This window comes from Neovison vison, chromosome 6 (assembly GCF_020171115.1).
Source record: "Neovison vison isolate M4711 chromosome 6, ASM_NN_V1, whole genome shotgun sequence".
NCBI classification, from domain to species: Eukaryota; Metazoa; Chordata; class Mammalia; order Carnivora; family Mustelidae; genus Neogale; species Neogale vison.
This window is the reverse complement of record NC_058096.1, coordinates 200,093,551-200,107,631: the sequence shown is the minus strand read 5'-3', so window position 1 is coordinate 200,107,631 and position 14,081 is coordinate 200,093,551. Positions and strand designations below refer to the sequence as shown.

At 40.4% G+C, this 14,081-nt stretch overlaps 1 protein-coding gene across 10 annotated transcripts in view; it reads right to left on the bottom strand.

Annotated features, from left to right (window-relative positions):
- The window catches only part of ERC2 (ELKS/RAB6-interacting/CAST family member 2), a 916,980-nt gene that overhangs the window by 350,742 nt on the left and 552,157 nt on the right, over positions 1-14,081 (bottom strand). For all 10 annotated transcript variants that reach the window (XR_006385123.1, XR_006385122.1, XM_044253352.1 and 7 more), the window contains one exon: positions 2,334-2,494. Coding sequence is in view for 8 of the 10 variants with exons in the window: in XM_044253352.1 (XP_044109287.1) it covers positions 2,334-2,494 (161 nt within the window). In the remaining 2 variants the exon portion in view is untranslated. The remainder of the gene's footprint in view (positions 1-2,333; positions 2,495-14,081) is intronic.

The following is a 14,081-nucleotide window of genomic DNA, read 5'->3' as shown; positions in this document are numbered from 1 at the left end:
ATCATGAAATTAAGTGGGAAAACATACACATGGAAAAGGTTTATATGTTTAAGAAAAATAAATCCAAATTTTAGATAAATGATACTCTTCACAAAGTATACTAAACAAATGACATATTTTCATTGGCTGATAGCGTCATTTACACACATATATCATTTTCTGTGTGCCAAGCCCTCCTGAGGGGCTCTCCTCTCAAACACTCCACGAAAGTCGTTATAGAAGGAAACAGAAGGGCCAGCGATGTTAAGGTCATTTCCCCTAAATCACACAGCTGCCAAGTGGAAGCAACAAGATTCCAACCTAGATCTGATGACTCCCAAATCAGTGTGCTTCACTGTTTTTCACTCTCTCAAAACGCTGAAAGTATATGTCCTTTTTATAAACAAGACGTAATGGACATTTCCTTAAAAAGCCGTAATAAATCACTCCAAGAGATACAGAGTTAACTTGGAGATAGCTGGAGAACAATGAGAGAAACTAGGCTGAACTTCACACATCACAACACACAAGGGGGCAGAAGTGGGGCTGGTGAATGGAAGAGAATAAAAAGCCTGAAGGAATCAATGTATTGCTATTATTAATAAATTATTGTTCAAGCTGGTAATGTCACAGATGTTTGAAATACTCTTCCTCTTAGCTACATAAAATCCAGTCTTTGCATTCAATCTAGTCACTCATTCGATAAACAATTATTGACCATTTACCATATGCTGGGCACTGTTCTAGGCATTATGATAACACAGTGACTCAAACTGATGAAAGTTTCAGGCTTGGTGGAATGCACATAAGCCCCATGAGAAAATATGACAGTAGAAAGGGAGCTTGATCTAGAAGATTTCAGTTTTAATCCTGGCCAGATGGCCTTAAGCAAATTACTTTAAATCTCTCTGAATCTCAGTTCCCTCACTTCTAAACTGAGGATAATAATATCTGTTTTTAGGGGTGCCTGGATGGCTCAGTAGGTTAAAGCCTCTGCGCTCGGCTTGGGTCATGATCCCAGGGTCCTGGGATAGAGCCCCACATCAGGCTCTCTGCTCCACGGAAAGCCTGCTTCCCCCTCTCTCTCTGCCTGCCTCTCTGCCTACTTGTGATCTCTATCTGTCAAATAAATAAAATCTTAAAAAAAATAATACTATCTGTTTTTATTATGTATTATTTATTAGGAAAAATGCAAGTTTATGCATTAAAAAAACTACCTATTCTTTGGTTTTGGAGAAACTGAGGTAGTTGACAAGGAATAAAAGTTTTGTCCTCATTATTAAATCCTTCAAAATATTTCATTCCATATTTTCCATGATCTAAGCTTTCTGCATTTAATGTTAACCATGTGTAAGACTTATGGGGTCAGGATAAGGTCATGCTTCCATACCTAGCCACCAATTTCAAAGTCTATGTTACAGGCTTAAAATGCCATAATTATGTACATTTCCCTTACTCTGGAAGGAAGTTAAATTATATCTTAGTGATTATTTCATCTTAACTTATAGAGAGAGATGCTGCTTCTTGCCTACTTCTTTAAGAACAGATCCACAGCCAAGTGATTATTTCTAAAATCTTTTGAGTAATTTTCTTTCCTATGTTCTTCCATGGTGATATTATTTTGTTTTAAGAATGAAATAAGAGCTAGATGGAGATGGGTGTGTCACAGGACCACAGGAAGTATCATTGCCCAGCATGAGGTCACACTTTATTGATTAAATCAAAGAAAAAGATTGGTTCCTGTCTCCCCCTACCCCTCACCTACCCTACCCTGGGGTGAGGGGGAAGAGGTAGCAGGGGGATTTCCAAGTCTGTTTTTATCAGCACAGCAAATCAGAGTCCTTGCTTTCTAAACAAAGAGGTGCCAACCTTGAGACTCTATGAAAGCCAGCACAAGCTGCGCATTGTACACATGTGAAAAGAATATAATTAGCAAAGTTATAGTCACAATTAGGAAATACCTCCTCAGAAAAGTTTCCACTTAACTCTGAGCAGCACTCAAATTACTATTGTGCTTAACGAGGCTTCTGTCTCTTGGCCAGCTCAGACCTTTGAGACAAATCTAAGAATAACAGCTCCGTCCACAAAACACAGATGCACAAAATTTAACGCTGGATTTTTTTTTGTTTGTTTGAATAACAGATACGAAAAATGTGTAAATTGGGACATGGAAGCTATAACTAACTAACTAACTAACTAAATAAATAAATAAGAAGCATAGTCACGGAAATGAATAGTTAAGTGCTGGGCAGATTATTCTTTCTTAAAAATCATTGTCTTTTCTAGCCTTCCTTTCCCCATCCCTGAAGAAAAGTTAGAAAAGAAAAACCAGGAAAACAAAAATGGGTACTCACTTCATCTCCAGGATCTCCTCCAGCTGTTTTCTCCTTTCTATCCGGAGGTTGGCCAAATGGGCTTCTTTTTCAGCTAGAGACTGCTGCGTGGAGGCCAGGCGTGCCTTGGTGGCATCCAGTTCCTGTCTGGTCTTCTCCAATGCACTCATCAGTTCCTCTATCTGAAAGACACAGGGAACATGGTGTTACTTCTCCTTCATTCAAGCACCAGGCCTTCCTTGCTAGCCTGTATTCTGATAGACACAAAGGAATCATAGCCATCCTTGAACTGGGCACTGTATCTTAGAATCCAGTCTTTCTTTGTCACTGGTTGAAGATAAATGTTTCAACACAAGAAATGCCCAAATTTCTCCAGGGTCCTCATTCAATTGGATTATCCAATAACCTTTATAGAAACTATTTAATATATTTATCGGTAGTGGAAGGTAACTGGCTTGACCTAATTTCAACCTGTGTTTGGCAAAAATCTCAGATACGGCCTCACAGTTGGCGGAAGGCAACGCTCAAAATGCATTTGCCCAGCACAATATACTTTTGTGTGTAGGCCCCAGAGTATTCTGACAGGAAGTTAATCTACGTGTTTCAGATTCATTCATGTTTTAACCTATCAAAGTGTTGTTTGGCAAAAGCAATTTGATGTCCAAGGGGCCTCAGGAGCCCCCTCTCACCTCACCTCCCTGACTCACATTCAGGAAGCAAGGTTTGGCCAAAGGTAAACAGAATTCCAGCCACAAAAGGTTCAAGTTTGGTTTGCCCCTGAAGTTTGAGAGGGTTCTAAACTTGAAATAAATGACATGTAACTTTTATAGGGTGCTAATACACCATAGAAATAAGCCAGACTATCAGATATCTAGGATTTTTAGCCAGGTCCCAAAAAATTGGACCAGGGAGCCCCAAGGCAAGGCCTTATTCTCCCTAAACCATTGGGGGCTTTTAAAAGCCAACACACAACAAAGAGAGCTGGTGTTTACGGTTCTGTTCCAGAGACTTCCGTGGAGCGAGCCAGTGAAATGCCATCCTTTGCACAGATGCAGGCCGCATCCACCCTGCTGATTTAAAACCATGGTTCCAGGAAGTTTCTAGATTGATATTGGGTTTCTAAGCCACCCTCCCACTTCCAGCTGAACTTGGCAGAATGGGATCATCCATCACTAAAGTCAACAGAACACCCTTCAAAATGTGTCAATGACATGTTAGGTTCCAATTCATAAAGACTTTCTACACAATTTCTTCAGTTTTCCATGGAATTTTTTCAGAATAAGCATTATAGTTCACATCCAAGGTAAATTATATGCTTTTAAGATGCAGAAAACCCTCCATTTTTCCCTGATAAAAAGAGGAATTTGATGACCATATAATGTAAATCAAAGCCAAAGCCAAAAACAGTTTAAAAAGCAAGGAATACGAAGGTTAACCATGAAAGTCCCAGAACCACACCTGCTTAACTGTAGAATAAATAGTATTATTTAACTTTAGAAATATACAAAATTTTAAAAGCAATTGTAATATTTATATCTCATATAAATTTATAGAATATTTTAAATATGACTAGCAGCCCTTCGACAAAGCAATGCTGGGAGTCTGAAACAGGTATCTTTCCTCCTCTCCCCCTGACTATTTTTGATAGCAGCGTAAAAAAAGATCAGAATTATGGTAATTCTAAGGGCCAACTTGGATTCAGTTTGCCTAACCCTCTATGATATGGACTGTGTCCTCATGACCCCATTTCCTTTCGTAAATTGCTCTCTATTCCAAATACACTATTGATCTCAGAGAAGAGAAAGACTATCCAGGATTCTCACCTGCTAAATCCCTCTCTCATTAAGTTGACGCTGACCTATCTGTAATCCACAGATACAGAGCCACTCAACTGGCTTTCCCAGTGCTTAGTTCACTCACCACTTTACTGCTTGGGGCCCGCCCCAACTAGTTTTATATTAACCCAACTTTAACAATTACATTTTAGAGTTTAATGACTTGTAGTCTTCCCTGGTCATTTCAGCAATAACCACATACAAAAACCTGGACGCCTAAGAAATATGGTCCAGAGTTTTTACTGATGGAGATGACATTGGCTTCTAGCATCAGTAACTCCTAATATGAGGTAAGACTACCATTCTCAACACCTAGCCAGCAAAGCCTCCAGTAGCTTCCTAGGCCAAGGCCTACGACTCCTCCAAATTCACATACCCTAGGCCAGTGAGTATTGTATACTGCGGACCACTGGGGTCACCGGCCTCAGATACATAGTTCTAGTCTTCACAAAGCCACTGTTTCTCTCTGTGACTTTGTACTAATGATCACTTGATTCTTTGGTCTCAGTTTCCTACTGAGGACCATGATACCTCCGTGTTAAACACCTAGAGTTCTGAAAACTATTTCCTTCGCCACCAAAGCAGCTACCATTAAAAAACAAGAAATGTTTTCTCTCTTGTGGCGGCCATCAGGGTAGATTAACAATATTCCAGTTCTCCTCCGTAGAGGCACATGGTAGGTCCACACTTCCCCACTCTGTTTTAATTGGGGTGAGGCTTTGGTCAATAAAATCATTGTCATTTTCAGGTAGAAGCATTTAAGTACTAATACTTAAGCCCAACCTTCCCTTTTCCCTGTGATAACAGAGGTGTGTTTCAGATGATGTCTCCTTCAGCCTGAGTTTCCCAGTGACCACAGTGAAGCTCAAGGTCAACCCACATCACATAAGCAAGGTATAAATCTCTCTTGCAACAACTACACCATGAGATGATGGACTGTCTGGCTGTTACCCCAGCCTGGCTTGGGCTGTCTTGACTGGTAAACTGTACACTTATTATCAAGTGCCCCAAGTCTGCCTCCATCTCCCCACCAGTCCCCTCTCATCAAGAAAGAAAATTGCTTTTCACTTTTGCTATCCTGTGGAAACTCTACACTTGCAAGCCATTGGTACTTTCCTTTTTGCCACATGTCTTTTTTTTTTTTTTTAAGGAAGATTTTGTTTATTGATTAGAGAGAGGGAAAACATGAGCAGAGGGCAGCGTAGAGGAAGAGATACAGGCAAACTCCCCGCTGAGCAGGGTGCCTGACACGGAGCTCAATCCCAGGACCCTAAGATCATGACCTGAGCTGAAGGTAGACAGATGCCTAAGCCACTGAGCCACCTAGGCACCTCCCACATGTCTTTTCTTAATGTACTGGTTTGCACAGCCAAATTCTTTCCCTCACTTGACATAACATTTTAGCTGACTGTGTATATGTACCTTGCACCTTAAAAAACACCAGATTAGAATCTCAGCTCCATCACTTACTATGTGACTCACACAAGTTCCTATATCTCTTTCAGAGTCACTTTCCTCACCAGGAATCAGGGGACCATGCTGCTTATTCTGTTCCATATTTATGGGCATTAAGTGAGATGATGTAGCCCTATATTTATATATATTATTTATTCTTCTTCTAACTGATGTTAATAAAATGATTTTTCTTCTGATAATGAGAATAAAGTACACTCATCATACAAATTATAAAAGACACAGATATAAAAGTTTAAAATTTCTCTTTTTATTTAAGATTAAATAATGACATTCTTTTTCATTAAGATCACCCAAAATTCTACCACCTGGAAATAAACCCTATACGCATTTGGTTATAATTTCTCCTTCTCTCTCTCTCCACCCGCCCCACACTGTGTGTGTGTGTGTGTGTGTGTGAGAGAGAGAGAGAGAGAGAGAGAGAGAGAGATTGAGACTGGGATGCTATACACAATTTTCTAAATAATTTTTGATAAATGTATCATGAGAATTTTCCCCTTGTCATTGAATAATCATTTGTAAACACAGTTTAATGGGTAAGTAGGGGGCGCCTGGGTGGCTCAGTGGGTTAAGCCGCTGCCTTCGGCTCAGGTCATGATCTCAGGGTCCTGGGATCGAGTCCCACATCAGACTCTCTGCTCAGCAGGGAGCCTGCTTCCCTCTCTCTCGCTCTCTCTGCCTGCCTCTCCATCTACTTGTGATTTCTCTCTGTCAAATAAATAAATAAAATCTTTAAAAAAAAAATGGGTAAGTAGGGTTTTATCTACCCACCATTTTCCTAAAACCAACTCTTCCCTTGAGTTCTATAAAGGTCTCTTTTAGACTGAAAACCTAGTACCCGGGTTTCTTTAGTAAATTCTTCATCTTCCTGCAGTCTATAATTGGATTCTTCCTCTTATTACTCTGTCCTAAAGACATTTTTTTCATCCATGTGGATTCTCAGCAGGAAAATGAGGTCTGTCTCCACACTTCTCACCTATATACAGATAGCTTTCAAACTTTATCTTTTACTAACTTGACCTCTTTCACATATACATAATCACCTGTTGATCACTTCCATTTGGATGTCCCAATATCACTTTAAATGTAAGATAACCAAAGCCAACTCATGATCCATATACACCCACCTAAACCAAATCCCTACCACCCACTCCTTGTTCTCCCAACCTGTCACTCCCTACACTCCCTAACACATCTACAGGGCTAACACCCTGACCTTTACTCAGTTACTCATGTTTAAGACCACAGAACCTCATCTGTCTCCTCTCCTTCCTCTTTTATTTTCTATTCATCATCAAGTCTTATAGCTCTATTTTGGAAATACTTCTCAGATCCACATTCTTTTTTAAGATTTTATTTATTTATTTATTTGAGAGAGTGTGAGAGAGTTCAAGTGGGGGGTGAGAGGAGAGGGAGAAGCAGACTCCCCACTGAGCAGTGAATCTGATGCAGGGCTCAACCCCAGAACCCTGGGATCACGACCTGAGCTGAAAGCAGACCCTTAACTGACTGAGCCACTTAGGCATCCCCATCATTCTTTTCTATCATTACTATTGACACTTAAGCTTAGGTCCCTTTCTCTCCCAGATTTCTGATGGGGTTGAAAGTGTGTGTGTGTGTGTGTGTGTGTGTGTGTGTGTGTGTGTGTTCCTAGCCTTTCCTGTACCCCCTACCCTAAATAAGGACATGGCTTTGCTTGATCAGCTTCTCCCCACCATAGTGTCTCTCTCAGGTCCATTCCTGGATTTTAGGACATGGAATTAACCAATGGGTAGCAAAGTGAACTTGAGAAGCCAAGTGCAAAGGTACAGAACTTTGAAGCACAGGCTATGATAATCTATGTGACAAAAAGTGGGAGAAAGAAGTCAGAAGGGAAAGAGGAAAAATGAGCCCTGAGACGGGACAGAGACAGGTTTTTGTTTTAAGGGCAGGATAAGGAAATTGTGAAGAAGAGAAAAGGGGAAGGAGGAAAAAGTCGAGAGGGGCTATTCCTGGGGCCCCTTCAATGTTTTCCCAAGACACAAATTGAAGAATTAGACTACCCTTTTGATTTTTTTTTAGCTGTTTCGTCTATGTGTGTTTGAAAGTATATTTAAACTTGGGCCCTATGGGTCTGGGATTCAAAGATGTCCCATAGGATTTACTGTCATAACTTATCTCTACTGCCTAAACCACCTACACCTAAACCACCAATATTTTGTTAAAAATATCACTGGCCTAGCTCCAACATCTCACAGAGCTCCCAACAGTAGTAGTTTTCAAAATGTGTTCCTTGAGCATCAGATGTTCCCGAGTGCATCGAAGGGCTGATAAATAGGTCAGTGGCATGGGACAAAGAGTGTGAATTAGCAGAGAACTTTTTCACCATCCCACACTCACAAAGAGTTGTTCTACTTCTGTTTGACATATAGAATTCTACTCAGAATTTTGAAGTTTTTAAAATAAATTAACATATTTTAAAATTCTGAGAATGATTAAAGCATGATTATGAAGCCAGACTGTACTAATAACACCTGTTTTACCACATATTAGTCATAGAACCTGGGAAAGGGTCTGAATTTTTTCAACTGGAGAATAGTACTTCTCATAAGAGTTACTGCAAGCATTAAATGAAGCGATTAAATTAAATTAAATTAAATAAGTGAGTGTACAGTTCTTAGCGCAGATACTGGCAAATATGAAAACAGAGGAGGCAGCACAGCATAGTGGTTACAAAACAGAATTCGGGAGCTAGATTACCACTTACAATCTGTGCCACTCTGAGTGAGTTACAAAAGTTCACTAAGGCTCAGGTTCCTCATATGTGATGGGAGAGCAGTAACAGAGCTTAGCTCACAGGGTTTCTGTAAAGATTCAATGGGTTAACATCTGTGACCCTCTAAAAACAATGCCTAGGACTTGGTGCCGTAAAAATGTCAGCTCTTATTTATACAGTGCCTGGTAAGTATTCAACCCATTTCATGTGTATCACTGAATTCAAATATTGTGCTTCTTGTCACCTATCTGCAAATGCATATGCATGCATACACAAACATACATACGCATGCACAGCCCTGGATTGCCCCACAATGACCCCCCCTGAGTTACCAAAATCACCCCACCTTTAAGGCTCTGTCACAGAACCCTGGATTCCTTCACAGCCCTGACACTCCTTCCAGTGTCCATACTCAATAAATAGCTGCAGGATGGCAGGAAGGGTACAGTGATTAAAAGCTGGAAAAGCACATCCCTGGATCAAGTTTTGGTTTCCCAATAGGATCTATGACCTGAGGCCAAGCTTAACACAGTGCTTTTTAAACCTGGTTGCACATTAGAATCCTTTGGAAAGATAGTAAGAATTCCGATGCCATGGTTGCATCTCCACCAATTAAATCAAAATGCTGGAGGGTGGGAGTCAGGCTTTTGTATTTTATTAAAGATGCAGATGATCCCTAAGTGATTCCAAAGTGAAGCCTAGGGTAGGATCCCTGGACATTACTGACCTTTCTCTAAGCTTGCAGTTCCTTCCCTATAAAATGGGGTGGAGATAGAAACTACTGCACAGCACTGGCACAAGCCCTTTCTGCTGGACACCCTGGAAGTGTCTAGGACAGTTACCATTGTCCCTGGGAGTGGTTCCTAGCCACATTACCTCCATCCAACCTAAGTACCAAGCACCAATTCTTACTGTCTACTCTTGACTTTCTACCATTTAATTAAATACCACTTCACGTTTCTGCACAACTTTTCATGTGGATGCTAAGTTGCTACAACTGGATCGTAATCCCCTGGAGGGCAAGGACCACACCTCCATCCTCTTTGGAAGCCCCTTCGGCCCTTGACTCAGTAAGTACATGCAGGATGGCAGGAAGGGAAGTGCAAAGGCGCGATTCTGAAACACCCTCCTTTGACTCACTTAGTGAAATGACAGATGAAGTGTGAGTCCGAACCTGATACTTTCCTACCCCATAAATCAGTGGTTACCTTGCCATCCTCACCAAACACCCTTCAAGGTCTTGCTCTCTGTTTGCTTCAAGCACCTTCTCCTTGGTATGGAGATGAGGGGGCTCAGTTACCCAGCTCCTGAATGCAAGGGGGCCCTACATTCACTGCCAGCCCAGCAGCCACTAACAGCACCCAGAAACCGTGAGTTTCAGGGTGGCACAATAAAAATGTCCCAAGCTTTGATCTGGGGTATAAGCAAGGAGCTTTTAATCCCCTCTGCATTCCACATGCTCTGCCCTGGGACCTGGGAAATACGAACTCCCTCCTCCTTTAGCCACCACTTCACAGGACATCTCCTATGTGTCAGGTATTCTGCTGGACACTTGTAGTAGGCTCATCCTCAGAAATTTTCTGGTTTGGCAGACAAGTTTAAATCAAAAAACTATTTACTCACAATTGTGATTAAAGAAAAAAAAAAAAAAGGCTAGGGATGCCTGGGTGGCTCAATCAGTTAAGCTGCCGATGCTTGATTTTGGCTTGGATCATGATCTCAGGGTCCTGGGATCCAGTCCCACATCAGGCTCTGTGCTCAGCAAAGTCTGCTTGAGGATTTCTCTCTCTCTCCCTCTGCCCCTCTCTCCACTCTCTGTCTCCCTGTCTCTCTCAAATCAATCAATTTTTTTAAGCTATTAAAGAAAAGTACTGAGTAATGAGCAAGAGTGAAACAAGACCCAGTCCTGCCCTAGACCCCATGGTCCACCTCCCTAAATCAGTTCAATGGAGTAGCTTGTTGAGAAAGGAAAAAATGAGTGCTGTGGGGACTGTGGGGACCTGTGGTCCTGGGCATTAGAGAATTGCTACTTGGAGAATCACAATGATTATGAGTCAAAAACCATTTTTGAGAAGCTCAGCAAGAAATCAACATATTTGCCTTGATTTAACATAGCATTTGCTTCTTTCAGAGGTATATCTATTGGTAATTTACCACACAATAATATTTCCAGAGGAGGAAAAATTTTAAAAAACCGTTTAATTCTTAAAATGTCACCTTCAATGAAAACAGAATTCACAGCAACCTCAGAAGTCTTTTATAAGACTCAAGATGTTCCAATTTAAAATAATTTCCTAAAGGTCCCTTAAACTAAAATTAAAACTAAAATTCTGATACTCTAGAAAGCTAAGATTACATTTTAAAATATATCAGCTTGTTGTTACAAATACAAAACATAATAATTAAAGGTTTCTTCAAGCTAGATGTCTATTAGGCCACACAAATTTAAAAAACACTTAAATAATTGTGTGTCATTTCTGATTTTATAAGTCATTCCATGTGGCAGATCATAAAAACTGTCTTATAAAATGGTTAAATTACCAGGACTATTCTATTGCATTTGAATAATTCATAACTCCATACACTTTAAGAATAATGAAGCTGTTAAATGAATTTCTAAAGAGTCTAGTGCTTACACCCAGCTCTGGAGAAACTTTCGGAGCTTTTAAAGTGAACAGCGGAGCCTTAAAACAATAAAATAAAAAAACCTGTTTAAGACCTTAAATCATTAACATGTGTCGACTTAAACTTACACATACATTTGTGTTGTTTAACTAAATATTTGAAAACCAGCTTCTCTCTCAGTTATCTGCCAAGAGCCCTACTCCAGGTTCTGCGTGTCTCTTCCTGACACGTGGCAACGTCCTGTGCTTTTCATGAGGCTTGCTTGGCAAGAACTGATCTTCAAATATTTTGATAAAACAATTTTTTTCTTAAATCATATGTCAGTATTCAGTATAGTGCTATTCTGTGTTAATGATTTGGAATTTTTAAACAGTTTTATAAACCATGTTTTTAAAAATGCATGGTTCCTTCTTTCTTAGCCTTCACCATCCATCCTGGTTTTCTGTCTTTACTCATCCTGCGTGCAAGAGGACGGTAGTTTTCAGTCTGCACCAGAACACACAGCCAATGAAACCCCCATATCCCAGGTTATAGCCAAACTGGAATGCGAATTGGTCCTGTGGGAATAGCTGGGACCTGGCCCAGGTCTGCTTTGGGCACAGAGAAGGTCACCCAGAGATCAGAGGGTGAAGATAAACGCTGAAACCCTCCCTCCTCAACAGCAAGAACTTCGAACTTCTCAGACAGTGATGCTTATGGCAAAGAATCTGTTAAAACAAGGGCTACTAATCTTATTTTTCCAATTACTCTTATCTGACATTTCTATCTGTACCTCCTTCCCACCTTCCCACTGCTGCCTTAGAGTGACACCTTTTGGAAAGGTTGAAACTGAAAATGCCCAGACTGCTTTCTGCCTGGACCTGACCACCCTTAAGATTGTGTTCAGGATTTGCTCCCTCTTCACTAAAGTTTAAGCATCTAGGAGATTTGCTTCAATATGTCACCTCTGATCCTTCAGCAGCAAACAAATACCCACATCAAGTGAGTGTGTTTGGGCTCAAGCTCTTTGATTTTGACTACATTTTAAATTCCCCCTTTTCCTTCCTTTCTTCCCAGGCTTATTAACAAAACTTCAGACCATAATAGAAGATGGATAGTGAAGAAATGTATAAACTACATACATCTGACTTAGATTTTGTTAAATCAAATAGTGTCGGAACACAAATGAATAAAAGTTTCCCCACAATGCCCTGAGCACTCTTTATTCCAGATCAGACTGGGCTCAGTGGAAACTCCTTGACAAAAAGGCTGTGTGGATGACCTTCTGTGTATGTTTGCTGTAGGTACTTCTTGAACAATTGGGAAGCATTCTTTACTTTGCCTGTGCACTGTTCACAGCATGGCAAAGAGCTAGTCTTTTCCCTAACAGTCTAGGAAATTCTTGGAAACAGGATAGCTAGTGGTTAAGACTATGGACCCTGAAGCCAAAAGGCTTAGTTCCCAATCAGGATCCAGCCATGTGTGGGCTATGTGACTCTGTAAAAGATTCTTGACCTCTATTTACATGAGTTCATTTTCTGTAAACTCTGGATAATAACTGCAGCTCCTGGGCTCCTTGCAAAGAACCCCTGAGTGCAGCAGTTACACACTGGCAGACAGCAAGCACGCAGTAACCTGTCATCATTATCAACAGTGATGTTAGCTGACACACCGGTGCTTAGCCTTCAGCCTAGGAGAGGATAGGTAAGCAAGACAAAGTTACAATTTCCATTTTCTTCCATTTCTCAGAGATACATATTTTTCATTTTCAAAGGAAAGGTGAAATTTTTTACTATAGAATCAATAACAAACCAAATAAATCACTCTCAAGTATGTGTTTTTTGTATTTTAGTCTAACTTAACTGAATTCCAAACACAACCATGAAGGAACTCGTTAAGACATTAGAGCAGTAATATTCAATAGAACTTCCTATGATGATGGCAAGGTTCTAACTCGCTCTGTCCTATACACCTGTCACTAACTACATGTGGCTACAGGGCACTGGAGATGTTACTGGTACAACTGAGGAACTGAATTTTTAATGTAGTTTAATTTTTTTAAACAATTTTATAGGATTTTTAAAAGATTTTATTTATTTATTTGACAGGGATCACAAGTAGGCAGAGAGGCAGGGAGAGAGAGGAGGAAGCAGGCTCTCTGCTGAGCAGAGAGCCCGATGCGGAGCTTGATCCCAGGACTGTGGGATCATGACCTGAGCCAAAGACAGAGGCTTTAACCCACTGAGCCACCCAGGCGCCCCAATGTAGTTTAATCTTAATTAAAATTAAAACGTAGGGCACCTCGGTGACTGTTGGTTAAGAGTCTGCCTTCAGCTCAGGTCATGACCCCAGGGTCCTGGGATGGAGTCCCACATTGGGCTCTCTACTCAGCAGGGGGTCTGCTTCTCTCTCTACCTGACACTGCCCCTGCTAGTGCTCACGTTCTCTCTCACTCTCAAACAAGTAAAATTTTAAGAAATTAAAATATAAATAGCCAATTCATGTGGCTACTATACTGGAAAGAGCCAGAACATCTAAATTTTACAACTTTATTGACCATTAGCGTTTAGAAATTATTTCAGTTGTTAGGGCGACTAGGTGGTGCAGTCAATTAAGTGCCTGAATCCTGGTTTTGGCTCAGGTGGTAATCTCAGGATCGTGAGATCGAGCCCCGTTCAGGCTCCACACTCAGTGCCAAGTATGCTTAGGACTCTTGCTCCCTCTGTGCCCCACTCCCCCTTCCCACCACTCTCTCTCTCTCTCTCAAATAATAAATAAAAGCTCTTAAAAAAATTATTTTCAATCTTTGTGGAAAGTTTATCTCTTTTGAATATATGAGGAAAAACTTTTAAATTTCTTTAATTTCATTATAGTTCATGAATTACCATTTTATCCATGATTCCACTTTAGGAATTTATTCTAATGCTATCATAAGGTATGTTGCCAGAGGAAATTATTCTGAGGACATGTTCATCATAGCCTTGTTTATAAAAATAAGAATAAAAATTTTGTTAGTGTGGATATATATAAACAAATGTATACATATATACACAAATATGTACACCCAACTTTCACATAAATGAGTTAAATAAATTATAATGT